Source organism: Pleurodeles waltl, chromosome 6 (assembly GCF_031143425.1).
Source record: "Pleurodeles waltl isolate 20211129_DDA chromosome 6, aPleWal1.hap1.20221129, whole genome shotgun sequence".
NCBI lineage: Eukaryota > Metazoa > Chordata > Amphibia > Caudata > Salamandridae > Pleurodeles > Pleurodeles waltl.
In genome coordinates, this window is record NC_090445.1 from 1,224,575,670 (window position 1) to 1,224,602,957 (window position 27,288).

The 27,288-nt window shown below is 48.2% G+C and overlaps 1 protein-coding gene across 3 annotated transcripts in view; it reads right to left on the reverse strand.

The window, feature by feature from the left end:
• Window positions 1-27,288, reverse strand: part of GBF1 (golgi brefeldin A resistant guanine nucleotide exchange factor 1) — a 1,570,387-nt gene that overhangs the window by 406,128 nt on the left and 1,136,971 nt on the right. For all 3 annotated transcript variants that reach the window (XM_069240539.1, XM_069240538.1, XM_069240540.1), the window contains 2 exons: window positions 10,199-10,270; window positions 9,313-9,407 (listed from right to left, as the gene is read on the reverse strand). In XM_069240539.1, coding sequence (XP_069096640.1) covers window positions 9,313-9,407; window positions 10,199-10,270 — 167 coding nt within the window. The remainder of the gene's footprint in view (window positions 1-9,312; window positions 9,408-10,198; window positions 10,271-27,288) is intronic.

The window sequence follows — 27,288 nt, forward strand, 5'->3', positions numbered from 1 at the left end:
GGAGGCCAAGAGGCCCAACAGCCTCAGAGTCTGTCTCACCGAAACCCAAGACCAAGGCTGAAAGATCGAAATCATAGCCTGAATGTCTTGGACTCGCTTTTGGGAAGGATAAGCACGAAACAGCACTGTGTCCAGAACTGCTCAGATGAAAGGGAGCGTCTGAGAGGGAGTCAGGTGTGACTTCGGCATGTTGATAGTGAACCCCAGCTGGTGCAGGAGGTCTGCTGTAGTCTGGAGGTAGGAGACCACTGCCAGGGGCGAAGGCGCCTTCAACAGCCAGTCGTCTAGGGAGGGGAAGACTGAGACCCCTAACCTGCGCAGATGGGATGCAACCACCGCCATCACTTTTGTGAACACCCGAGGGGCACAGAGGAGCCCGAGGGGCCGAAAAGGAGAACTGTAAATTGAAAGTGCTCGTGACCTACCACGAATCGTAGGTAACGTCTGTGGGCAGGCAGGATGGGGATGTGGAAATAAGCATCCTGCAAGTCCAACGCTACCATCCAGTCTCCTGGGTCGAAGGCAGACAGAACCTGAGCCAGGGTGAGCATTTTTAACTTCTTCTTGAGGAAGTAGTTCAGGTCGCGAAGATCTAGGATAGGGCACAAGCCTTTGTCCTTCTTTGTTATCAGAAAGTAGTGGGAATAACAACCACAACCTACTTCTGGCACAGGGACCCTTTCTATAGCTCCCTTGGCCAAGAGAACCGCGACTTCCTGGCGGAGAAGCACCAAATGATCCTCCGAAAGGTGATGGAAGGATGGTGGCATGTCTGTTGGTGCAGATTCAAAAGGGAGGGAGTAGCCCTTCCGAATTATTTGCAAAACGCACCTGTAGGAAGTTGGCTCTGTGTATACTACTTCAAAGTAAGATATAGTGTGGACAGAGACCAAGGGTTCCCCTTAGAGGTAAAATAGTGGCAAAAGTAGATAATTCCAATGGTCTGTTTTGTGGTAGTGAGGTTAAGCAGTAGGCTTATCAGAGGGTAGTGTTAAGCATTTGTTGTACACACACAGGCAATAAATGAGGAACACACACTCAAAGACTTACTCCAGGCCAATAGGTTTTTATATAGAAAAATATATTTTCTTAGTTTATTTTAAGAACCACAGGTTCAAGATTTACAAACAATACTTTAAATGAAAGGTATTTCACTCAGGTATCTTAGGAACTTTGAATCATCACAATAGCATGTACAGTTTTGGCAAAAATGGCAATAAGCTTTTTTTAAATTGGACACAGTGCAAAAATCAACAGTTCCTGGGGGAGGTAAGTATTTGTTAGGTTCACAGGTAAGTAAAGCACTTACAGGGTTCAAAGTTGTGTCCAAGGTAGACCACCGTTGGGGGTTCAAGGCAATCCCAAAGTTACCACACCAGCCGCTCAGGGCCGGTCAGGTGCAGAGGTCAAAGAGGTGCAGAAACCACATAGGCTTCAATGGATATAGGGGTGCCCCGGTTCCAGTCTGCCAGCAGGTAAGTACCCGTGACTTCGGAGGGCAGACCAGGGGGGTTTTGTAGGGCACCCGGGGCGGGGCGGGGGGGGGGGGGGGGTTTTGGGGGACACAAGCAGGCACAAAAAGTACACCCTCAGCGGCACGGGGGGGGGCCGGGTGCAGCGTGCAAACAGGCGTCGGGTTTGCAATAGGTTTCAATGGGAGACCCAGGGGTCTCTTCAGCGATGCAGGCAGGCAAGGGGGGTGAGGGGGCTCCTCGAGGTAACCACCACCTGGGCTAGGATGAGGGCCTCCTGGGGGTCGCTCCTGCACTGGAGTTCGGTTCCTTCAGGTCCTGGGGGCTGCGGGTGCAGGGTCTTTACCAGGCATCGGGTTCCTTGAAGCAGGCAGTGCCGGTCAGGGGGAGCCTCTGGATTCCCTCTGCAGGCGTTGCTGTGGGGGCTCAGGGGGGTCAACTCTGGCTACTCCTGGGCGCAGTTGCCGGGAAGTACTCCCTATAGTGTTAGTTTTCCGCAGGTCGAGCCAGGGGCGTCGGGTGCAGAGTGGAAAGTCTCACGCTTCCGGCGGGAAATGTGTGGTCTTTAAAAGTTGCTTCTTTGTTGCAAAGTTGCAGTTTCTTTGGAACAGGGCCGCTGTCCTCCAGAGTTCTTGGTCCTTTTAGATGCAAGGTAGTCCTCTGAGGCTTCAGAGGTCGCTGGACCCTGGGGGACGCATCGCTGTTGCAGTTTTTCTTACAGTGGGGAGACAGGCCGGTAGGGCTGGGGCCAAAGCAGTTGGTGTCTCCGTCTTCTCTGCAGGGCTTCAGGTCAGCAGTCCTTCGTCTTAGGTTGCAGGAATCTATCTTCCTAGGTTCTGGGGTCCCTAAATACTGAATTTAGGAGTGTGTTTAGGTTTAGGCTACTAGCCCTGAGGGTGGCTAAACCCTCTTTGTGCCTCCTCCCTGAGGGGAGGGGGGCACATCCCTAATCCTATTGGGGGAATCCTCCATCTGCAAGATGGAGGATTTCTAAAAGTCAGAGTCACCTCAGCTCAGGACACCTTAGGGGTTGTCCCGACTGGCCAGTGACGACTCCTTGTCTATCTCATTATCTCCTCCGGCCTTGCCGCCAAAAGTGGGGGCAGTGGCCGGAGGGGCAGGCATCTCCACTAGCTGGGATGCCCTGTGGCGCTGTAACAAAGGGGGTGAGCCTTTGAGGCTCACTCCCAGGTGTTACAGTTCCTGCAGGGGGAGGTGTGAAGCACCTCCACCCAGTACAGGCTTTGTTACTGGTCACAGAGTGACAAAGGCACTCTCCCTATGTGGCCAGCAACATGTCTGGTGTGTGGCAGGCTGGCAAAACTAGTCAGCCCACACTGGAAGTCGGGTATGTTTGCAGGGGTCATCTCTAAGATGCCCTCTGGGTGTATTTCACAATAAAATGCACACTGGCATCAGTGGGCATTTATTCTGCTGAGAAGTTTGATACCAAACTTCCCAGTTTTCAGTGTAGTCATTATAGTGCTGTGGAGTTCGTGTATGAGAGACTCCCAGACCATATACTCTTATGGCTACCCTGCACTTACCATGTCTAAGATTTTGCTTAGATACTGTAGGGGTATAGTGCTCATGCACCTATGCCCTCACCTGTGGTACAGTGCACCCTGCCTTAGGGCTGTAAGGCCTGCTAGAGGGGTGACTTATCTATGCCATAGGCAGTGTGAGGTTGGCATGGCACCCTGAGGGGAGTGCCTTGTCGACTTAGTCATTTTCTCCCCACCAGCACACACAAGCTGGCAAGCAGTGTGTATGTGCTGAGTGAGGGGTCCCCAGGGTGGCATAAGACATGCTGCAGCCCTTAGAGACGTTCCCTGGCATCAGGGCCCTTGGTACCAGGGGTACCAGTTACAAGGAACTTACCTGGATGCCAGGGTGTGCCAATTGTGGAGACAAAGGTACAGTTTAGGGAAAGAACACTGGTGCTGGGGCATGGTTAGCAGGCCTCAGCACACTTTCAAATCATAACTTGGCATCAGCACAGGCAAAAAGTCAGGGGGTAACCATGCCAAGGAGGCATTTCCTTACAGTGGACATCTGGGAGAAAAAGCCACTTACAGGTGGGAAGAGATTAGAAAGATGCACATTCCCCTAGATTTGATAAAAACTGTGATTTTGCAATGTCCTATTTGTCAGCACACACAACAGAGATCTGTCCCACAGCCAGTCAAAGATCAGTTCGGGAGAGGGACGTCACAAGGACAGATATGGCAAATTGATCAGGTTTTAGGGGGAGTGATTGCTTCAGATTGCCAAGTTGAAATCAAAGTTATTCTGATAACTAGAAGAGAAGCTGATTCATTCATACAGATTGGAGACAGAACTGCCCAACTTGTCATAAGTGCAGTGAATGGAGGTTTGGTAAGAAATGAGTCTGCCCCAGCCCTTCTGACAGTGGAATGAAAGGGAAGCTGTGGTGCAGCAGATAAAAACCTCAGTGCTAAGTTGTGGGCTGAATCCCCAAATGACCCTCCAGAACCTGCAGAAATGATAACAAAGGGCCCCAATAATGTCCTGCTGATTATAAAACAAGGAAAAGAGAAAGGAAGGCACATTTCAGATGACAAATGTTATTTGCAAGAAAAGTCATACTTTTTTCTTTTGCAGATCCTACTACGACTCGCCACTGACCATGAGTGTGCTGTGTGGTCTCCCTTCGGGTGTTTGCGTGTGAAGCCGGGGGAGGGACCGCACCCCCCCCCCCCCCAACCTGAACCTGATTGATTAAAGTACAAACCCCACGGATCCATTTTGCGCAAATGGCGCCTTCAGTTTAATTTCTACATGGGATCAATATAAAGTTTGTCAACTTGTTTGATTACATTCTTCACCTGGAACTAAGCAACATTGCCAGTTAACTGTCTGTTATTTTCTTGTGTGGAACCCCTGACTTGCACTTACATTCCAGCAAACCTTTCCAGTGGACCATGTACCTTTACATGAGTAGAACTCATGCTACATCACCTTGCTATTTTAGAGACACTATTCAATCAGGTATTATCCCAATCAGAGTATAAAAGCTTCAGTTTTTTCATTGTAGATATATCTGATTTGAAAGGTTATGAGATCAATACGTTAATCCACTTCCATTGCTTTACAGTGATTGCTTTTATCATTCAAATCTGATTTGCTTATAATGTTTTAGTTTTTTGTTTTTTTGTGTTTGTTTGAAATAAGAGAAATGTAATCAAAAGTCATTGGTCATAGGGTGGATATGTTATGCCATTAATGGTGTTTGACCACTGACTTTGTGTTTCAGTTTAGCTGCCTATTGGCTTTAACGTGGCAATAGACATTACATTTGGTATTTAGGTTAGCTGCCTATTGGCTGTAACGTGGCATTAGACATTACATTTTGTATTCAGTTTAGCTGCCTATGGGCGTTAGACATTGCAGTTGAGACATTGCAGATGAGCTGTTTTTTCCCACATGGTAGACCAAGCTGTGTTTTTCGTATTTTGTTCACACTGAACCTTAGCGTGATAAGAGAGCGTATATTTTGTGTTTTCCTCCCTACCCAGCCTTGGGAAGGAGCGACGTTTGGAGACTTGGCCACTCTCCAACGCTTGTTCTTTTCACACTGTGATACAGTAGCCAGAATGTTTTGACTATTAGAGGAAGGGGCCTGTTAGCAGGCTTTTTCATTATAAAACCGTGTCCCTGGGCAGCAGCAAGGGGGAATTTTCCAAGACTTCAGTCAGGAGCGGACGTGAGCTGCCTGACCGCCCATAAAATCTCTTTCTCGCAGTTGAACAGGAGTCATCAACTTGCAGGCATGAGAAAGAAGACTAGCAGTGATAGGCTCTAGAGTGATGAATTTTGACTTTTATTCTTTGCTTTGAAGTTATGCTATAATATAATCACATGTATTTGCTGTGTACATTGCAATTGAGCAACACTTTGATATATTTTCCTTTCATTGCTGTGACTACTTTTAAACGTGTGCTTCCAACCTACTCATCTCGTCTCTCAGTAACCTCGTGGTGAAGTAATAATAAATGTCTTCTTTAAACTAATTAGTGCATTCCAGAGAAGTTTTGTCAGCTCGGTCATAAGATAAGTGAAAGAAAAACAGGGGGATGCCATGTCGACTTTGTCTTTTTCTCCCCACCAACACACACAATCTGCAATGGCAGTGTGGATGTGTTAGGTGAGGGGTAGTAAAGGGTGGCACAACACATGCTGCAGCCCTTAGAGACCATCCCTGGTCACAGGGCCCTTGGTACCACTGGTACCTTTTACAAGGGACTTATCTGTGTGCCAAGGGTGTGTCAATTGTGGAAACAATGGTACATTTTTAGTGAAAGAACACTGGTGCTGGGGACTGGTTAGCAGGGTTCCAGCACACTTCTTAGTCAAGTCAGCATCAGTATTAGGCAAAAAGTGGGGGTAACTGCAACAGGGAGCCATTTTCCTACAGTGTATGTTACAATAAATGGCACACTGGCATCCGTGTGCATTTATTGTGCTGAGAAGTTTGATACCAAACTTCCCAGTTTTCAGTGTAGCCATTATGGAACTGTGGAGTTCGTGTTTGACAAACTCCCAGACCATATACTCTTATGGCTACCCTGCACTTACAATTTCTAAGGTTTTGCTTAGACACTGTAGGGGCATTGTGCTCATGCACATATGCCCTCACCTATGGTATAGTGCACCCTGCCTTAGGGCTGTAAGGCCTGCTAGAGGGGTGACTTACCTAGGCCACAGGCAGTGTGAGGTTGGCATGGCACTCTGAGGGGAGTGCCATGTCGACTTAGTCATTTTCTCCCCACCAGCACACACAAGCTGGCAAGCAGTGTGTATGTGCTGAGTGAGGGGTCCCCAGGATGGCATAAGACATGCTGCAACCCGTAGAGACCTCCTTCCCTGGCATCAGGGCCCTTGGTGCCAGGGGTACCAGTTACAAGGGACTTATCTGAGTCCTAGGGCTGTGCCAATTGTGGAAGCAAAGGTACAGTTTAGGGAAAGAACACTGGTGGGGGTGCCTGGTTAGCAGGGTCCCAGCACACTTTCAAATCACAACATAGCATCAGCAAAGGCAAAAAGTTAGGGGGTAACCATGCCAAGGAGGCATTTCTTTACACCACCCATCCATGGTTATATGTTCCCAGTGGGGCAGGTGATGGCAGATTCTGCCACCAACTGGGTGGGACTGAGGGGACGGACTTGGAAGGTTTGGAGGCTGCTGAGGGAGCAGAGGTGGACTGGACAGACCTCTGGTTCCCTGTCCCATGGCAACGTGGGATTCCGCGCCCCGGCCACGCATAGGCTGTCCAGCGTGCATGGCCCGGTGGCTGGGTTGGGGACGCGACAGGGCGCCCCTTCTGTGGCCACGAAAGGGACGAAAAGCGGACTGGGGGGGGGATAGCGGAAGAAAGGCCAAGGGACCGAGCCGTAGCCCGGTAATCCTTGAACCTCTGCAAGGCCCAGTCTGCTTCAAAGGGCATGTCCATGAGTGACTGTTGGACATCCCCCGAGAAGCCAAAGTATGTAACCAGGCATGGCGCCGTAAGGCCACTGTCGCTGCAACCGATCTGCCCAGAGAGTCTGTCGTATCGAGCCCACAACGGATCGTAAACTTTGCTGAGTCTCTCCCATCTATGACTGCTTGGGAGACAATAGCACGGGCCTCCTCGGGTATCTGCGGCAGGAATTGCGCAACCATATCCTACAGTGAGTAGGACTAATGGCCCAAAATGCAATCAGTGTTCACGGACCACAGCGCGAGGCTGGAGGAAGAAAACAACTTCTTATCAAATTGTTCCAGCCTTTTGGATTCCCTATCCGGGGGTGCGGAAGGAAACACACCAGAAGAAGAGGACGCCTGGATGACAAGACTCGCAGGTGTAGGATGTTGGGACAGGAACTTTGGGTCGTTCGGTGCAGGCCAATGGCGGCGATCGATAGTCCTGTTCACAGGAGCCCTCGTGTTGGGTTTGGACCATGTACCCAAAAGGACATCAGTGAGGGACTCATTAAATGGGAGAAGGGGTTTAGACGTAGAAGCCCCAGGCTGAAGCACCTCCGTCAGGAGATTAGACCTGACTTTAACAGTAGGTAGCTCAAGGACACAGCCGCCCTACTAACCACCATACTATGGGTAGCTCCCTCCGCCATAGCCACAGTGGGAGGAGACAGCTTGCCAGCGTCAGAAGAAGTATCCAGACCACTGGCTTCGCCCAAGTCCTCCGCCCAGTCCATAGTAGGGTCTTCCTGGTATTCAGAAGGGTCCAGGGACCCCTCCAATTCCTCCCTGTATTTGTAACCATAGGAAAATGGGTCAGAATCCGACCTCTGGCGAATATCGCCCACCGAAGCAGATGGCGGCATCGGCCAAAGCCGCTCCGACTCAGAGTCGTCGGGAATGAGAATCGGGTCGACGTCAATAGTGGGCAATAAACGACCCGGCGCCAGGGAAGGTCTTGTTGTGCGACCGGCATCAGTGCGGATCCGCACATGGATACAGAGGCGACCTCGTGGCCAGGGCCGAAGCCGCGGAACCCGAAAGCCCCTCAGCCAAACCCCTTGGGCCCGAAGGACCGTATCGGGGTCGGCACACCCAAAGATGAGGCGCATGGCCTCGTAGAACTCTGAGTTGGGCGGGGGACGCTCCAGCTCCGGGAAACTCGGGCAAGCGCGGAGTCAACCCAGAGGTAGGCTCCAAGGACGGAGGCCTAGTGCATGAATGCTCGTCCCGCGTCGCGTCGGCCGAGCAACGGGGTGAAGTCGGAGAGCGATGGGACTTCTTCTTACATTGACCCAAACACTTCGAAGATGAGTGGTGATGGCTCCTCAACCGATCTCGAGACCTTCCTCACGAGCGAGATCGGGATCTACGCGGAGTCGAGTGCGGGCCCGCCATCAGCTTTAGGGACAGCTCCCTCAAAGCCTTTGGATGCATCACCCGGCACTCTGAGCACGACTTTGGGTCGTGGTCGCACTCGAGGCACCATAGACAGACACGATGAGGGTCAGTCACAGACATCATGCAGTGGCAGTCCTCGCACGGCTTGAACCAGGTCTTCAGGGACATTCTCGACGCACCAAAGGTCGCACCAAAAAATATCGACAAAACAGTCGAAATCGGCCAAAAAATTGCCGAGTGTAGCTCTCTCTCAGATCAGCGCGTGGCACGGGAAAAAAAAAAGAACTGACGTCACTGCACGAGGGCGGCGTCTATGCACTACTCGCGACATCATCATGGCGACCAAGCTGCCCACGGAATCGACCGACGCCACCTAGTGATGCGCAAGGATATTGCTCGTAGAAAAAATCTTTGGATCCAGTCTGAGGCCTGGGGGAAAACTCTAAGGTAAGGAATCTGCAACTAGAAATCTCTATCCGATATCAAGAGCATCCCCCAACGTCATAATCCAAACCAAGTCACCAGAGGTAGCTTTTGTGCAGGTCAGTGACTACATGTGACCTCAACACTATCGACAGGGTTTGAAGCCCTAATTCTTCTGCAAAAACATTGTTGCAGAAACAGAACTTCGACAATGAAGTTCCCTCAAAACAGTGTAACCACACGGAGCGGTAGACAAACGGTTAGCGTCAAAGGTGCAGAAAAAAGGGAACTGACGTTAGCACACCGGTGAGGACTTCTTATGGCTCCAATGACATCAGACGGAGAAGTGTGTGGAGCTGTTCCATTGTGACGTCGACGTGGAAAGCTAGAAAGAAAAGATATTCGTAGAATGCTGGTGCATTGGGAGTATTCAAAAGGTGAGGAATCCACAGGTAGATGTATGCATCAGAAAAAATGTATTACTTACACATATGCAAAAAACACAGAAACAATTTCAATGTTTTACCAAACCTGTTCTCAAGTGCAATCCTCAATATCATCTCAAGGCAAAAAGTTGCATCATCTTCATCATATGTTTCTTCATCTGGAGTTACTGAGATCAGAGCCTAAAGAATGAAAAACTTGGACAATCAACAGATTTCCAAAATTAGAACAGGACAAACTTGAGACTTTGTCAACCACTTGGAGCAGCTCACTGGAACAGGTGTTGTTTACTAATTTTTCGATGGCCTGACTTGAATCCTTCCAGGGCCCACATTTCTGGCACTCTAAGAGAGTGCATATGTTCTCTATTTCTCTCCCTCGTGTGCTGCCTTCTCCCCCCCTATAATTCCCCTCACACTGTGTTGCTCCCCACGCCTCCCAACTTGACTGTAAAAGCGCAGCAACAGGACTATTTTTGTTGGGGTACGACTAAAAGCAGACTTTAAGGGTTGTTTCATCTTATGTATTCCACATATTACATAAAAGCTTTGAGACTAATGCTTCAAAGCACTAGGGTAAGGGATATTTTCTGAACTCACTCAGCTGAAGTCCGAAGATGTACTAAGCATGACACTTCTCCTACAGGCCCATAAATCTGCTCCCTGGCCTACCACATAAGAGGAGCAAAGAGTTTAATCACTTGGAAAGTAGGATACCACTTGGACAACGTTTCTGCTTACAATTTGACACTTCCCTATTCTGTTTAAATTCTGTTCAGTGCTTCCAGAGTGAAAAGTATTTGAAAGTTTTTTTAATTCCTTTAAACAATACTTTACAAACGCTGCAATGGCAGCAGCTCGCCACTTGCATTATGAAGGTGAAATATACTGGTTTTGCCAATGCTTGTTCTATTTTATGGAAACCCTGAGGGGCAACTAATGTACCGGGATGTTACACCCCATGTCAGTCTCACCTTCATAAGCTCCTGCATTGACTCAAGCTGCAGAAATTTGCTCTCGGTGATCAGTTTTTCGGGGTCGCATAGCTAAAAAAGAAAACAAATGGACAGTTTCACTTGGGGAAAATTGTAGGTGGTTACCGTTACTGCTATTCTAAAATGTGCTGTGCACCATGGAATACAAGGTTACTCAAACAGAAAGCTGCATGTTGATTAACATGATGGTTACATGTTCATGAAGTTATTGAGCACATACTGAAGGAAATGTACAGCCATGTAGAGCACATTTATATTACCAGTTAAAAAGACAAATTTCTTCTTAGCTCGAACCATCTTTTTATGTATGAACATAGGCAGGTTTAGCTGTTAGCAGAGTAACCCATTGTAGGAAACTGGTCTGGTATGTGGTGGACTCCTAAGGTGTTTGCACCTTATAGCAGGTACAGGCAACCGCTATAGTGAAACAGTGTCTGGGAAGGCAGGTCTCTCTAGGGGTAGCTGTAGTGAGAAGCCAAGACTTAAGTAGGAGGAGGGTAAAGTATGTGCAATACCACAGTAGTCACATAGTAACTTACTATACATGAAAGGGACCAGAGTGTTGCAAAAATTTACGTTCTTTATTACAGTAACACAAATAGATTACTTATAGGCAGTCCCACAAACTCAAGTGAAGTACGCACTATATATACATGGTAAGTATTCGAAATTAGCATAGAAAAACAACAAGCATTGGCAAGAAATAGCAGAAAAGAGCTAGGACCCTATACGGGGTTTTGGGGACCGTATACTAAAAAAGCAGAGTGCAAAGTTCGTTCCCCCACCCAAGGATGTGTAATAGTTAGAAGGGAGCTGTGAGAGCAGAGGTAATTTATCTGGTCTTCCCAGAGACTAACAAGGGAAGTTAGAAAAGGAAGACTGCAAGACCAGCATCAGTCCAGTGGAACCCAACTGTAGATTCTGGAAGAAGAGGACCTGCAAGAGAAGGGGATAGAGTCCAGTCCACACAGGAGTGTCCAGTTGGGGCAGGAGCCACTACCAACCCTTCTGTGGCTGAAGATCCGGGTCGACGAGGGAAGATGAAAATCAGCTGTGGAGCTAAGGAGCTGCAGAGAGGGCCTTGGAGTCGCGCAGATGATGTCCCATGCCAGTCGCAGTTGGTCAGTGGTCAGGAAGACCCCAACAAGCCTTAGCAAATGCAAATCTGGCCACATGAGGATATGCAGAGAAGAAGAGGACCAGCAGGGTCCAGGGGACTCAACACTTGGAGGTCAGTCTGGGCTGACCCTCAGCAGTCGGGGGAGCCAGCAGAAGCAGTCACAACCCCCACAGGCAACCCACTGGCAGCAGACACACTAAGATTCAGTGAGGACCAGTTAGTAAACCCGGAGAGGAGTCCCACATTGCTGCAGCAGAAGAGGAGACACTGCCTTGCAAGGATGAAGTGCTAAAGGCTGGGGCTACTTGGAGCCTGAAGATCCCTCAGAGAAGGAGTCAACAAACCTTGGCTGCTGCAAGAGTTGCAGTGCACAGGGGTAATGTCCAGTAGGAAGGGCCAAGGGATAACCATCTCCCAAGTTGTATAGCAGGTAGAGAGGACCCAGTGGAGCCCTCTCCACCACCACCCGCTGTGTGATCCCAGCAGTTGGATGTTGTTGCTTTAGGTGCCTGCGGACGCAGGGGAGTGCCTGCTTGCTTCTTTTGTGCAACTTAAGTTTTGCCGACTCCGGAGGATGCACAGCCGTAGAAATGTTGCAAATTCCAGAAGGAGCTGGAGAAACAATGTTGCAAGGTGAGATCATCTCTGGAGTTGCAGACTTGTTAGGTTCTTGTGAAGTCCAGCAGTGGTTCTGGTGGCCAGGAAAAGAAAAGGTCGATGCAGAAGAGTCCTGGTGGAGTCTTGCACACCAAATCTGGGGACCCACCTGCAAGGGAGTCCCTAAATAGCCCCAACAAGGACTTGGTCACTCTGAAGGGTCACTGACGTCAGTCACCTGTCCTGACTAACCAGATGCTTCCGGGGGTCTCTGCCCATCTTGTTTCCAGGATGGCATGAACCATGTGGCCACCTGGAGGAGCTCTGGACCCCACCCCTGGGGTGGTGGTGGACATAGGAGTGGTCACTCCCCTTACCTGTGTGTGGTTTCGTGCTAGAGCAGGGACCTGGGATCCTTGGAATGGTGAAAGCTGGATAATGCACGGAGAGCATCAAATGTGCCCTTCAAAGCATGCCAGTGGTGTAGGGAGGTTACACGTCCCCAGCCCTGTAACACATATTTCCAAGGGAGAAGGTGTTGCACCCCCTCTCCCATAGGAAATCATTTGTTCTGCCCTCCCCTACTTGAGCTGATCAAGCATCAGGAAGGCATAAAACTGTATGAGGGGCTGCCAGTAAACCCTGGAAGACTGGTAGGAGCAATAATGAGGGGTCCCCTAAGGAGCACGCAGGGTGCATGGAATCATATTTACAATACTTGCAACAGTATTGGGGTATGATTCCGACATGTTTGATACAAAACATGCCCAGGTTTGGAGTTACCATTATGTAGCTGGACATAGGTAGTGACCTATGTCCAGTACACGCATAAAATGGCATCCCCGCAATCACAAACTCCAGGAAAATGGATGTAGAGTTTGTGGGGGTGCCCTCACAAACAGGTACTTGCACCCTGCCCACTGGGCTAGGAGGGTGACTTACAGTGACCTAATGCAGTGACCTGGCAGTGAAAGGGTCCATGCATCCTTTCACACAAGCTGCAATGGCAGGGCTGCAGAACACTTTTGCATGGGTGGCACAATACATACTGAAGCACATAGGGATCCCCTGCTACCCTAATGCCCTGGATACCTATGTTCCATATACTAGGGACTTATATGAGGGTACCAGTATGACAAATGTGGGGTAAAAAAGGACCCAGCAACCAAGTTTAAGAGAGAACATGTTCACTGGGGTGCCAGTGAACATAGTCAAACACACTGACAAACAGGCCAAAAAGTGGGGGTAACTATGCTAGAAAGAGGTTGCATTCCTATACACAGGAATCAAGTGTCATTAAGTAGAAACAGTACATACAGGACAGGGCCTGAGTGGGACCAGCAGGAACTGCGGCCCTGCATGAAAAGGTGGCACAGGTTCTCGCAGAGGATGAAGAAGTGTTACAGGAGGTGCCAGAGGTAAAGGAGCCACCCGTGACGTGGGGTGAGCCATTTGAATACTTGTCCCCTGAGGATAGAAAGCATGTAAGATTCACTGATGATTCAGCAAAGTATGTGGGGGCCAATAAACATTGGAAGGCAGTGATCCTGTAACCAAGAAACCGCTTTCCACTATGGGCGAAGAGAAGAGTAGTCAATATGCAGAACTGTACGCTGTGCATCAAGCCTTAAAACAAGTATTACCAGGGAAATGTCACATTTATACTGACTCTTGGTCTACTGCCAATGGGTTGACCACCTGGCTACCCACATGGCATGCACAGAACTAGCAAATACATTCCAAGGAGGTGTGGGGGCAAAGAGTTGTGGCAGGATATGTGGGAAATGCTAGAGCAAAGCATGTCACTGTATAACATGTCAATGTCCACTGTCCCACCGACTCACTAGAACGATGGTTCAATTCATTTGAAGACAACAAAGCCAAAATCTCGGATGCAGAACTGGCGACACAGGATTCTGACTTGGTGGGTATGGCTAAATGTGCTCACCAATAATGTGGACACCTTGGAGAGAAGTCCATTAACAGGTGGGCAGAGATTAGAGGGATGCACAGTCCCATAAGATGTGATCAAAACAGTTATCATGCTATGTCCTATTTGTCAACACACGCAGCAGAGATCTGTTTCGCAGACTGTCAGAGGTCAGTTAGGGAGAAAAAAGTTGCCAGGGCAGATATGGCAGATCGATTATATTGGCCCACTGCCAAAAAGTCGCGGGTGCCAGTACACCAGCATGGTGGTACATACTTATTCTAGCTATCTGATCGCTTTTCTATGTAAACATACTACTCGGTTAAATACAATAAAGACATTAGACTTGTTAATGTTGTATCATGGAGTTCCATTTCAGGTTCAGAGAGACAAAAGGGTCACATTTTAATGGTAAGTTGGTGCAAGACTAATGTTCACAGCATAACAGAGTGGATTTATCTCATTCCATTTCATCCAAAAGCTGCAGGATTGATTGAAAGAATAAACGACTTGCTGAAAGCCCAATTACGTAAATTAGCCAATGTTACGTTAAGAAACTGGAGAGATCATTTCAATGAAGCACTTCACATTTTAAATAATAGACCACTGACAAATTCAGAAACTCCGTTAATGTGTATGTGGCCCCAGCCTTACAGATACAACCTCATGTAGCAACTAATACTATTGTGTACTGGGAGACAAAGACAGGAGTTTTAGCTCCAGACAAACCAACCCCTGAATCTGCAGGTCTTGATTTGCATGCTTTGAACCTGTAGACAATAGAACCAGTGGGGTCACTGATTTGATAATACAACCTGGAGATAGGATTGCTCAAATTGTGATTATTCCAGTGTATGGAGTAGTAGTTGTAAAGGGGACTGCCCCAGCACCTCTTATAGTACATATGGAGGGAAGCTTTGGCTCAACTGACAAAAATCCTGGTGCTAAAGTGTGGGTAGAATCCCCAAGTCATCCCCCTGAACCAGCAGAAATCATAGCAAAGGGGAAAGACAACATTCTGTTAGTCATGAAATCAGGGCAAGAAAAATGGGAATATGTACCAGCGGATAAGTGTTATTTGTGAGAATGATCATACTTGTCTCTTTTACAGATCATACTACGAGGTGTCGTTGTGATGACTGAACAGTGTGGTCTGTGTTTGGATGTGTCCGAGTGGGGTTGGGAGGGATCAAAAGTACCCAGCTCTGACTTGACTTAGACAGTGATTATCAACACCTCTACAACACCAAACGGAAAATGTCTGGATCTACTTTGTGCAAACTGTGCTTAACAGATCTGATTTCTGCATGACAAATATGAAAAGCACCATTTCCACCTGCTTTGTGGCTATCCCAACTCCTGCTAATGTTCTGCTGCAAATATTCAACGGTACCAATGCTGATGGAGCGGTGTAGGAAAATTATGTACTGACATTTTTCCCATATGAGTATTGCCGGTTTTGCATAGAAACTACAGCGGAGAAAGGGGACAACCTAACACAGGTGATCACTTACAATGTTACTGCCGGCAATGTCTGCTACAACCTAACATGCAACACTTGCAAAATAGGAAAGTGCGCTCAAATGGGCATTGAGGCAACAATGTGATATCCACAAGAGATTCCGTGGGAACAAAAAGTACTATGTCAACAATGAAGTGATAAAATGTGTAAAACTGTACATAATAGCATGTCTTCCAAGAATATAGTGTCTGCTGCTAGTTACATTAAGCATGTGTAGGAAAGTAGCCTCTTTCTAACTTGGTTACCCTCACTTTTGGCCTGTTTGTCAGTGTGTTTGACTGTGTCTAACCAGGACACCAGTAGTTAAATCTGGTTGTTGGCTACTGTCATCACGATATTTCACCCACAATAAACATACTGGTGCACCCATATAAGTCCCTAGTATATGGTACCTAGATACTCAGGGCAATGGGGTTCCAGGGGATCCCTATGTGCTGCAGCATATATTTTGCCACCCATAGGGAGCCCATGCAAAGGCTTCTGCAGGACTGCCATTGCAACCTGCAAGCACCGTTTCACTACCATTTACACTGCACCAGGTCACTTATAAGCCACCCCTATAACAGGCCCTCCCAGCCCTGAGGGCAGGGTGCAAAGTATCTGTGTGAGGGCACCCCTGCATTAGCAGAGGTGCCCCCACGAACTCCAGGACCAATTCCCGGACTTTGTGAGTGCGGAGATGACATTTTACACATGTACTGGACATAAGTCACTACCTATTACCAGCTACATTATGGTAAATCTGAAAATAGGCGTGTTTTTCTATCAAACATGTTGGAAACATATCTCAAGGATTTAGCAAGCATTGGTTGTATGATTCTGTGCACTCTGGGGTCTCCTTAGAGGACCCCCAGTAATGCCATTTCAGCCTTCTGAGGTTTTCCAAGCAGCCCCAGCTGTGGCCACCTCACAGACACGTTTCTGCTCTCCTCTTGCTTGAGAAGCTGGGCCCATGAAGGCAGGACAAATGATTTCCTTTGGGAGAGGGTTGTTCTCCCTTTGGAAATAGGTGTTACAGGCTGGGGAAGGATAGCCTCCCCAAGCCACTGGAAATACTTTGAAGGGCACATTTGGTGCCCTCCTTGCATAAACCAGTCTACACCGGTTCCCAAACCCCCAGTCCCTGCTCTGGCATGAAACTGGACAAAGAAAAGGGGAGTACCAACTCCCCTGTCCGTCACAACCCCGAGGTGTGTGGGGGGGAGGGGGAGGCTCTGAGCTCCTCCGGTGGGTTTTTCCATCTTAGATTCAAGGTTGGCAGGGAACTCGGGGAGCATCTTAGTGGCCAGCGCCAGTAGGTGACGTCAGAGCCCTCCCCTATTAGGTGCTTACCTGGTTAGGTGACCAATCCCCCTTTCAGGGATATTTAGGGTCTCTTCTTTGGGTGGTTCCCCAGATTAGGTTTGCAAGACTCCAGCAGGAATCCTCTGTATCCTCCACTTCGACTTCTCACTAAAGAAGATGCATTTGGACCCTCCAGGAACCTACAAGCTGCAACAAAGAAGCAAGTTGCCTCATGCAACTTTGTCTCTCCAGCTCTAGCCAGCAACTGCAACAGTTTCCCGATCATGCATCCTCTGAAGACAGCCCATCTTCAGCCTGCATCAGAAGGAAGAAGGAATCTCCATTGGGATGAAGGAGTCACTCCCCTGCTTTTGCAGGCACCAACTGCGACGACGATCCGCTGCGTGGATCCCCTCTTCTGCTGAGCTGTGTGGATCCTGCATCAATGGTGGTGGACTGAAGTGGCCCAGACTGTCCACTTTTCCAGCTGTCCCACTTTGGTGGAGACAAGACCTTGCCTCCCCAAGCAAGGCAGAAGCCCCGTGCACCAAGTCTTTTGCACCTGCTAAAGCTTGTTGGCATCCTTCCGCAAAGTCCTTCGTGCATCTTGTAGCTTCATCCCCCACAGCTTCCTGAGTGGTACTCCAGCAGCGTGGGCACCTTGGTCATAGTGCTGGGTGGGCCTCTTCTGCAACTTTCTTGTTGGCGTGGGACTCCTGTGTGCGCTCCTGGTCTTTTGTGGGCTCTCTGAGTTGCTCAGGGCTCCCTCTGACTCCCCCTCCTGGGTAGAGTCCACCTGGTCCTTCCAGGAACTCGGCAGCACCATTTACGCTAACTGCGAGCTTTGCGTGTGCCAAGGCTTGTTGACGGACTCCAACGACGCAAAAAACAAGTTACTTACCTTCGGTAACGAGGTATCTGGTAGAGACTCTATCTAGCTGCAGATTCCTTACATTAGAATTCCCTGGCGTCAGCTTCGAATCTGGAGTTTTTTGTGGCAGTACCCTGTGTGCGCGTCGTCTGACGGCGTCGTTCGGATCTGCGTGCGTCATCAGCGTCGCTGGAGTCGACTAGGACGTCACGGTTGTCTATATAGACGCCGTCTCGGCGTGCGTACGTCAGTTCTTTTCCACAACTTCCCGCGCCAGAAGCACAGAGTCATGGAAGAACCAACCAATACACTTTTAACCTCTTTGACTGTTTGGAGAAAAACACTATCATGTCTGTAAGAAAGGCAAAAGTTGCCAAAACGAAACATATGGAAAATGTCACTTACCCAGTGTACATCTGTTCGTGGCATTAGTCACTGCAGATTCACATGCTGTGCACATCCCGCCATCTGGTGTTGGGCTCGGAGTGTTACAAGTTGTTTTTCTTCGAAGAAGTCTTTTCGAGTCACGAGATCGAGGGACTCCTCCCATTTCGGCTCCATTGCGCATGGGCGTCGACTCCATCTTAGATTGTTTTCCCCGCAGAGGGTGAGGTAGGAGTTGTGTATGCTAGTAATAGTGCCCATGCAATGGAGTGAGTACGTATGTACATAATGTAGTTTAAAGTAATATATTTACAAATTTACAAATGATCAAGATCAACTTCTAAACAGCTACAGGCTCCTGGGGAGGCGGGTGGGCGCATGTGAATCTGCAGCGACTAATGCCACGAACAGATGTACACTGGGTAAGTGACATTTTCCGTTCGATGGCATGTGTAGCTGCAGATACACATGCTGTGCATAGACTAGTAAGCAGTTATCTCCCCAAAAGCGGTGGTTCAGCCTGTAGGAGTTGAAGTTGTTTGAAACAATGTTCGTAGTACTGCTTGGCCTACTGTGGCTTGTTGTGCCGTTAGCACATGTACACAGTAGTGTTTGGTAAATGTATGAGACGAAGACCATGTAGCTGCCTTACATATTTCGGTCATTGGAATATTTCCCAGAAAGGCCATGGTAGCACCTTTCTTTCTAGTTGAGTGTGCCTTTGGTGTAATAGGCAGTTCTCTTTTTGCTTTAAGATAACCGGTTTGAATGCACTTAACTATCCATCTGGCAATGCCTTGTTTAGAAATTGGATTTCCTGTATGAGGTTTTTGGAAAGCAATAAATAATTGTTTTGTTTTTCGAATTAGTTTTGTTCTGTCAATGTAGTACATTAACGCTCTTTTGATGTCTAATGTATGTAGTGCTCTTTTAGCTACAGAATCTGGCTGTGGGAAGAACACTGGTAATTCTACTCTTTGATTTAAGTGGAACGATGATATGACTTTTGGTAAAAATTTAGGATTTGTCCATAGAACTACTTTATGCTTGTGTATTTGAATAAATGGTTCTTGTATGGTAAATGCTTGAATCTCACTTACTCTTCTTAAAGATGTGATGGCAATTAAAAATGCAACTTTCCATGTTAAGTATTGCATTTCACAAGAGTGCATGGGCTCAAAAGGTGGACCCATGAGTTGTGTTAAGACAATGTTGAGGTTCCATGAAGGAACTGGTGGAGTTCTTGGTGGTATAATTCTCTTTAGGCCTTCCATAAATGCTTTTATGACTGGTATCCTAAATAGAGAAGTTGAGTGCGTAATTTGCAGGTAAGCTGAAATTGCTGTAAGATGTATCTTAATGGAAGAAAAAGCTAGCTTTGACTTTTGCAAATGTAGTAAGTATCCTACGATGTCTTTGGCAAATGCGTGTAAGGGTTGAATTTGATTATTATGGCAGTAATAAACAAATCTTTTCCACTTATTTGCATAGCAATGTCTAGTGGTAGGTTTCCTAGCTTGTTTTATGACATCCATACATTCTTGTGTAAGGTCTAAGTGTCCGAACTCTAGGACTTCAGGAGCCAAATTGCTAGATTCAGCGATGCTGGATTTGGGTGTCTGATCTGTTGTTTGTGTTGCGTTAAGAGATCTGGTATGTTTGGTAGTTTGACATGAGGCACTACTGAGAGGTCTAGTAGTGTTGTGTACCAAGGTTGTCTTGCCCATGTTGGCGCTATTAGTATGAGTCTGAGTTTGTTTTGACTCAACTTGTTTACCAGATATGGAAGGAGTGGGAGAGGGGGAAAAGCGTAAGCAAATATCCCTGACCAACTCATCCATAGCGCATAGCCCTGAGACTGATCTTGTGGGTACCTGGATGCGAAGTTTTGGCATTTTGCGTTTTCCTTTGTTGCAAATAGATCTATTTGTGGTGTTCCCCAACTCTGGAAGTAAGTATTCAGTATTTGGGGGTGAATCTCCCATTCGTGGATCTGTTGGTGATCCCGAGAGAGATTGTCTGCTAACTGATTCTGAATTCCTGGAATAAATTGTGCTATTAGGCGAATGTGGTTGTGAATAGCCCAATGCCATATTCTCTGTGCCAGGCGACACAACTGTGTTGAGTGTGTCCCTCCCTGTTTGTTTAGGTAATACATGGTTGTCATGTTGTCTGTTTTGACAAGAATGTGTTTGTGGCTTATTATGGGTTGAAATGCTTTCAGCGCTAGAAATACTGCCAATAGTTCTAAGTGATTTATGTGAAACTGTTTTTGGTGAGTGTCCCATTGTCCTTGGATGCTGTATTGATTGAGGTGTGCTCCCCACCCTATCATGGAGGCATTTGTAGTTGTTACATATTGTGGCACTGGGTCTTGGAAAGGCCACCCTTGGTTTAAATTTATACTGTTCCACCATTGAAGCGAGGTGTATGTTTGGCGGTCTACCAACACCAGAACTAGAAGTTGACCCTGTGCCTGTGACCACTGTGATCCTAGGCACTGTTGTAAGGGCCGCATTTGCAACATTGCGTTTGGGACAATGGCTATGCATGAGGACATCATGCCTAGGAGTTTCATCACCATTTTGACTTGTATTTTTTGTTTTGGATACATGGCCTGTATTACATTGTGAAATGCCTGAACCCTTTGTGGACTTGGAGTGGCAATCCCTTTTGCTGTGTTGATTGTCGCCCTTAAGTATTGCTGTGTTTGACACGGCAGAAGGTGTGACTTTGTGTAGTTGATTGAGAAACCTAGTTTGAGGAGGGTTTCTATGACATACTTTGTGTGTTGTGAACACCTTTCTAGCGTGTTGGTTTTGATTAACCAATCGTCTAGGTACGGGAACACATGTATTTGCTGCCTTCTGATATGTGCAGCTACGACTGCTAGGCACTTTGTAAAAACTCTTGGCGCAGTTGTTATTCCGAATGGCAACACCTTGAATTGGTAATGTATCCCTTGGAATACAAACCTTAAGTACTTTCTGTGTGAAGGATGTATCGGTATATGGAAATATGCATCCTTTAGGTCTAGTGTTGTCATGTAGTCTTGTTGTTTGAGCAGTGGGATTACGTCTTGTAATGTCACCATGTGAAAGTGATCTGATTTGATGTAGGTATTTAATGTTCTGAGATCTAATATAGGTCTCAGACTCTTGTCTTTTTTGGGTATGAGAAAACTCCTGTTCCTTTCTGGTGTTTTGGTACCAATTCTATTGCTTCTTTCAGTAGCAATGCTTGAACTTCTAGTCCTAGAAGATCTATATGTTGTTTTGACATATTGTGTGTTTTCGGTGGGACGTTTGGAGGGAATTTGAGAAATTCTATGCAATAACCATGCTGGATAATTGCCAGTACCCAAGTGTCTGTTGTTATTCCCTCCCAATGTTTGTAAAATTGGCTTAGTCTACCCCCCACAGGTGTTATGTGTTGGGGATGTGTGACTTGGAAGTCACTGCTTGTTTTGAGGGGTTTTGGGGCTTTGGAACTTCCCTCTATTTTTTTGGGAATTGTCCCCCTCTATATTGCCTCCGAAAACTTCCCCGCTGATATTGGCTTTGATAAGTGGGCCTTGCTTGTGAGGTTGTGGCCTCTGTAGGTTGGCCTCAAAACCCTCCCCTAAATTGTGTTTTGTGAAATGTGCCTCTGCTTTGTGGGGAGTAGAGTGCGCTCATGGCTTTTGCCGTATCAGTATCTTTTTTGAGTTTTTCAATAGCAGTGTCGACTTCCGGCCCCAACAACTGCTGTTCATTAAAGGGCATATTCAGCACGGCTTGTTGTATTTCCGGCTTGAATCCTGACGTACGCAACCATGCGTGTCTCCTTATCGTTATTGCAGTATTTACTGTCCTTGCAGCCGTATCTGCTGCATCCATTGCTGACCGTATCTGATTATTGGAGAAACTTTGTCCTTCTTCCACCACTTGTTGTGCCCTTTTCTGGAACTCTTTGGGTAAGTGTTCTATGAAATGCTGCATTTCGTCCCAATGAGCTCTATCGTATCTTGCCAAAAGTGCTTGTGAATTGGCAATACGCCATTGGTTTGCTGCTTGTGCTGCAACCCTTTTACCCGCAGCATCGAATTTGCAACTCTCCTTGTCTGGAGGTGGTGCATCTCCCGAGGTATGAGAGTTTGGTCTCTTGCAAGCTGCCCCAACAACCACAGAGTCTGGTGTTAATTGCTGCGTAATATAAACAGGGTCTGTTGGCGGTGGCTTGTACTTCTTCTCCACCCTTGGAGTTATGGCTCTGCCTTTTACAGGATCCTGAAATATTTGTTTGGAATGTTTTAGCATTCCCGGGAGCATAGGTAAGCTTTGGTATTGGCTATGAGTGGAGGAGAGTGTATTAAACAAAAAGTCATCCTCAATTGGTTCTGAATGCAAGGTGACGTTATGAAAAGCAGCTGCCCTTGAGACCACCTGCGTGTAGGATGTACTGTCTTCAGGTGGCGACGGTCTCGCAGGGTAACAGTCTGGGCTGTTATCTGATACAGGAGCATCATAAAGGTCCCATGCGTCGGGATCATCTTGTCTCATTGCAGTATGAGTCGGGGATTGCATCAGTGGTGGAGTGGCTACCGGTGATGTGTGCATTGATGGTGGTGGAGATGGTGGTGGAGTTGTTTGTCTTGCCACCTTTGCCTGTGGCTGCTTGTCCTTTTCTTGAAAGGCAAGTCTTCTTTTCATCTTAATTGGGGGGAGAGTGCTTATCTTCCCTGTGACTTTTTGAATGTGGAGCCTTCTTTGAGTGTAGTCTGGCTCAACTGATTCAAGTTCCTCTCCGAACTTATGTCCTTGCATCTGGGAGGACAATCCCTGTTCCTCTGTGTAGGAACCTGTTTTCGGTTCCGAGGCTGGATGTTTCGGAATCGAAATCTTTCGGGCGCCTTTTTGGGCTCTGAGGAAACCTTCTTTATTTTCGGCGTCGTGGTGTCTCGGTGCCGAACCATTTCGGTGCCACTGTCTCAGTGCCGAATCTGCTCGGAGCCGCTGTCTCGGGCCCGAGATTGTTGTGTGGCGGTACCTCGACCGGAGTCGGATGACTTCGCCACATGCATGCCCTTTTTCGGTGCCGATGATCGGTCACCTATTTTTCGGGTTAAGCCAAGGCCTGTTGGCGGTGGCGTCCCCTGGGCTTTTGTTGTCTTCTCGTGAGTTTTATGTTTCGACGTCTTACTCACGGTTTTTGGCGTTTCTTCGGGATCGAGCTCGTCCGAGTCAGATTCCTGGATGGAGAAGGTTTCTTATTCCTCCTCGAAACGCCCTTGTCCTGTCGGCGCCGACGCCATCTACAGTCTTCTCGCTCTTCGGTCTCTTAATGTCTTCCTCGACCGAAACGCTCGACAGGCTTCACAGGTATCCTCCTTGTGCTCTGGAGACCGACACAAGTTACAGACCAGATGCTGATCTGTATATGGATACTTGTTATGACATTTTGGGCAGAAGCGGAATGGGGTCCGTTCCATCAGCCTTGAAGAGACACGTGGCCGGGCCGACCAGGCCCCGACGGGGGATCAAAAAAACTCTGAAGGGCCACCGGAGCTCTTCAAAAGTCGGTGTCCATCTGTTGTAACTAACCCGATACCGAACGCAAACAATACCGACGATTTTTCCGAGATTCTAACTAACTTTCCGACCCGAAACACGGAGCGAAAAGGAACACGTCCGAACCCCATGGCGAAAAAAAAACCAATCTAAGATGGAGTCGACGATCATGCGCAATGGAGCCGAAATGGGAGGAGTCCCTCGATCTCGTGACTTGAAAAGACTTCTTCGAAGAAAAACAACTTGTAACACTCCGAGCCCAACACCAGATGGCGAGATGTGCACAGCATGTGTATCTGCAGCTACACATGCCATCGAACATATATATATATATATATATATATATATATATATATATATATATATATACACATACACATACGAAATGAGAAAAAATTTCCCCAGACCAGGGAGGTTTGGGCGGGTGTAAGGAATCTGCAGCTAGATAGAGTCTCTACCAGATACCTCGTTACCGAAGGTAAGTAACTTGTTCATCTGATAGAGACTTCTAGCTGCAGCTTCCTTACCTTAGAATAGATACCCAAGCTATTACCCATGGTGGTGGGTCTGAAGGAGATTTAAAAAAAAATTTTTTTTATATAAGGAAGTCCTGCAAGATAGAACGGGCAAAATACCACTCTCTCCTCACCTGGTTATCCAGGCAGTAGTGCTTCGCAAATGTGTGTAAAGAAGCCCACGTTGCGGCCTGACATATGGCCACCACCGGTACGCCACATGCTAACGCAGTGGTAGCAGCTTTCCCCCTAGTGGAATGAGCTCTCAAGCCCTCAGGAGGCTGCTTCTTCACCAAAGCATAGCATATTTTTATACAGAGAACGACCCAGCGCGAAATGGATCGTTTCTGTACTTCCCGACCCTTCTTTGCACCAACGTACCCCACAAAGAGTTGGTCGTCCACCCGGAACTCTTTAGTGCGGTCAAGGTAGAACGATAATGCTCTTTTTGGGTCCAGTCGATGGAGACGCTCCTCTTCCTTAGAGGGATGCGGTCATGCAAAGAAGGTGGGCAGGGTGATATTTTGACCGAGATAGAAAGGGGTCACCACCTTGGGGAGAAAAGAGGCACAAGTTCTTAACACCACCTTGTCAGGATATATCATTAGATAAGGAGGTTTAGAACATAAAGCCTGCAGCTCACTCACTCTCCTGGCAGATGTAATTGCCACCAAAAAGGCTGTCTTAATAGTGAGCAGCCGGAGAGGACAATTATGCAAGGGCTCGAAAGGAGCACACATAAAGAAGGTAAGAACCAGATTAAGATCCCACTGGGGCATAACGAAAGGCACAGGCGGAAACAGATGTACAAGCCCTTTCAAAAACCTCTGTACTATAGGTGATTTAAACAGAGATGCTTGATCGGGCAACGGAAGAAAAGCCGATAAGGCTGCAAGATAGCCCTTGAGAGTCCCCAAGGAGGAACCCTGCTGGGCGAGAGACAAAATAAACAAAAGGATGTAAGACAGAGAAGAAGAAAGAGGATCAATAGACCTCTCTGAACAATAAGAAACAAAACGTTTCCAACGGCAGGCGTAGATCGACTTAGTAGAGGGACGCTTGGCTGCCAGAATGACATCACAGACCTTGGGAGGGAGGTCATAAACCATCAACTGTCACCGCTCAATCTCCACGCATGAAGGCGCAGAGTTGACAGGTTCGGGTGGAGAACCTTCCCCTGCTGCTGCGACAGAAGATCCTCCCGAAGAGGCAGCCTGATTGAAGGACCGATGCTCACTTTGAGAAGCTCTGGATACCAAACTCTCCGTGCCCAATCCGGAGCCACAAGGATTACTTGGGCCCGGTTGTTCTTGATTTTCTTGAGAACTCTGGGCAGAAGTGGTATAGGCGGAAAAGCGTACAGGAGGCCTGAACTCCACTCGCGACAAAAAGCGTTGCCTAGCGATAGCCCCTTTGGAAACTCCAACGTGCAAAACTGCTGACATTGCCCGTTCTCTGCGGAGGCGAACAGATCTAACCAAGGCTCTCCCCACTGCTGAAAGAGTCCTTGCGCCACCTCCGGATGGAGACACCATCCGTGATCCTCGAAGCATTTTCGGCTGAGTTCATCTGCTCTGGCGTTCAGAGAACCTGCCAGGTGTTGAACCACCAGGGTCATGCCCTGCTGTTCCAGCCATGTCCAGAGGCGTAAAGCCTCTTGACAAAGGGTCCACGACCCCACACCGCCCTGCTTGTTGCAGTACCACATTGCGGTAGTGTTGTCCGTGAACACCTGCACCACCTTCCCTTTCACAACAGGAAGAAATGCTTTTAATGCTAGCCCGGATCGCCCGAAGCTCCAACAAGTTGATGTGGAGCCCAGATGCCGCCGGAGACCAGTGACCACTGACCACTGATCTCCTCCTCCCCCAGATGGCCACCCCATCCCAGAAGTGACGCATCTGTCACTACCGTTAGATCTGGTTGGGGAAGGGAGAGGGGTCTGCCCTTGACCCACTCACAGTTCACTAACCACCACTTCAGATCTTCCGCAGTCCTCTCCGAGATCTGAGCCACGTCGGTAAGATTTCCCTGATGCTGTGCCCATTGGAACTTCAGGTCCCACTGCAAAGCCCTCATGCGCCATCTGGCATGCTTGACCAACAGGATGCAGGAAGCCATGAGTCCCAGCAGCCTCAGATTCTGTATCACCGAGATCCAGGATAGATGCCGAAACATCGGAATCATAACCTGAATATCCTGAACCCGCTGATCGGGAGGATAAGCCCGATACTGCACTGTGTCCAGAACAGCTCCGATGAACGAGAGCTTCTGAGAGGGAGTCAGGTGTGACTTCGGCTTATTTATAGTGAACCCCAGCGAATGCAAGAGGTCCGCCGTCGTCTGGAGGTGGGTGACGAGAGCCCGGGGCGTAGGAGCCTTCAACAGCCAATCGTCCAGATAGGGGAAGACTGGAATCCCTGACCTGCGCAAATGAGCTGCCACCACCGCCATCACCTTTGTGAACACCCGAGGGGCACTGGTGAGAGCGAAAGGAAGCACGGTAAACTGAAAGTGCTCGTGGCCCACCTTGAACCGCAGGTAACGCCTGTGGCTTGGCAGGATAGGAATATGGAAATACCCATCCTGCAAATCCAACGCTACCATCCAGTCTCCTTGGTCTAGAGCAGACAAAACCTGAGCAAGAGTGAGCATCTTGAATTTCTCCTTCTTGAGGAAGAGATAGACGTCCCTTAAATCCAAAATAGGGCGAAGGCCTGTTTTCTTTTTGGGAAATCAGAAAGTAGCGGGAATAACAACCACTGTCTACTTCTGATATCGGGACTCTTTCTATGGCTCCCTTGGCCAAAAGAGCCGTAACTTCCTCGCGGAGCAAAGCTAAATGGTCCTCCATCAGCCATTCCTTTGTCGGAGGGATAGAAGGAGGGAAAGACTGGAAGGGAAGGGAGTAGCCCTTCCGTATGATCTGCAGGACCCACTTGTCCGTGGTGATGGAAAGCCAGTGAGGGAGATGAAAACTAATCCTCCCTCCAACTGGACGGACGTGATCCCGCAGAACCACACTAGGAGGGCTTGGGCGCAGTGGAAGGGGGCTGTGTGGTGGTCGACCTCTGGCCAGACCCTCTGGGTCTGATGGTACCACGATCTCTTCCGGGATGCTGTGAAGCCTGAGGACGGTGGCTAAGTTGTGGTTGGCGTGGCACAATGCCTCTCCCGAAGCTTCGGAAGGGGCGGAAGAAAGACTGCTGTCGTGCCGGCATTGAAAGGCCCAAGGATCTGGCCGTGGCTCGAGAATCCTTGAACCTCTCAAGCGCGGAGTCTGCCTTTTTGCCAAAA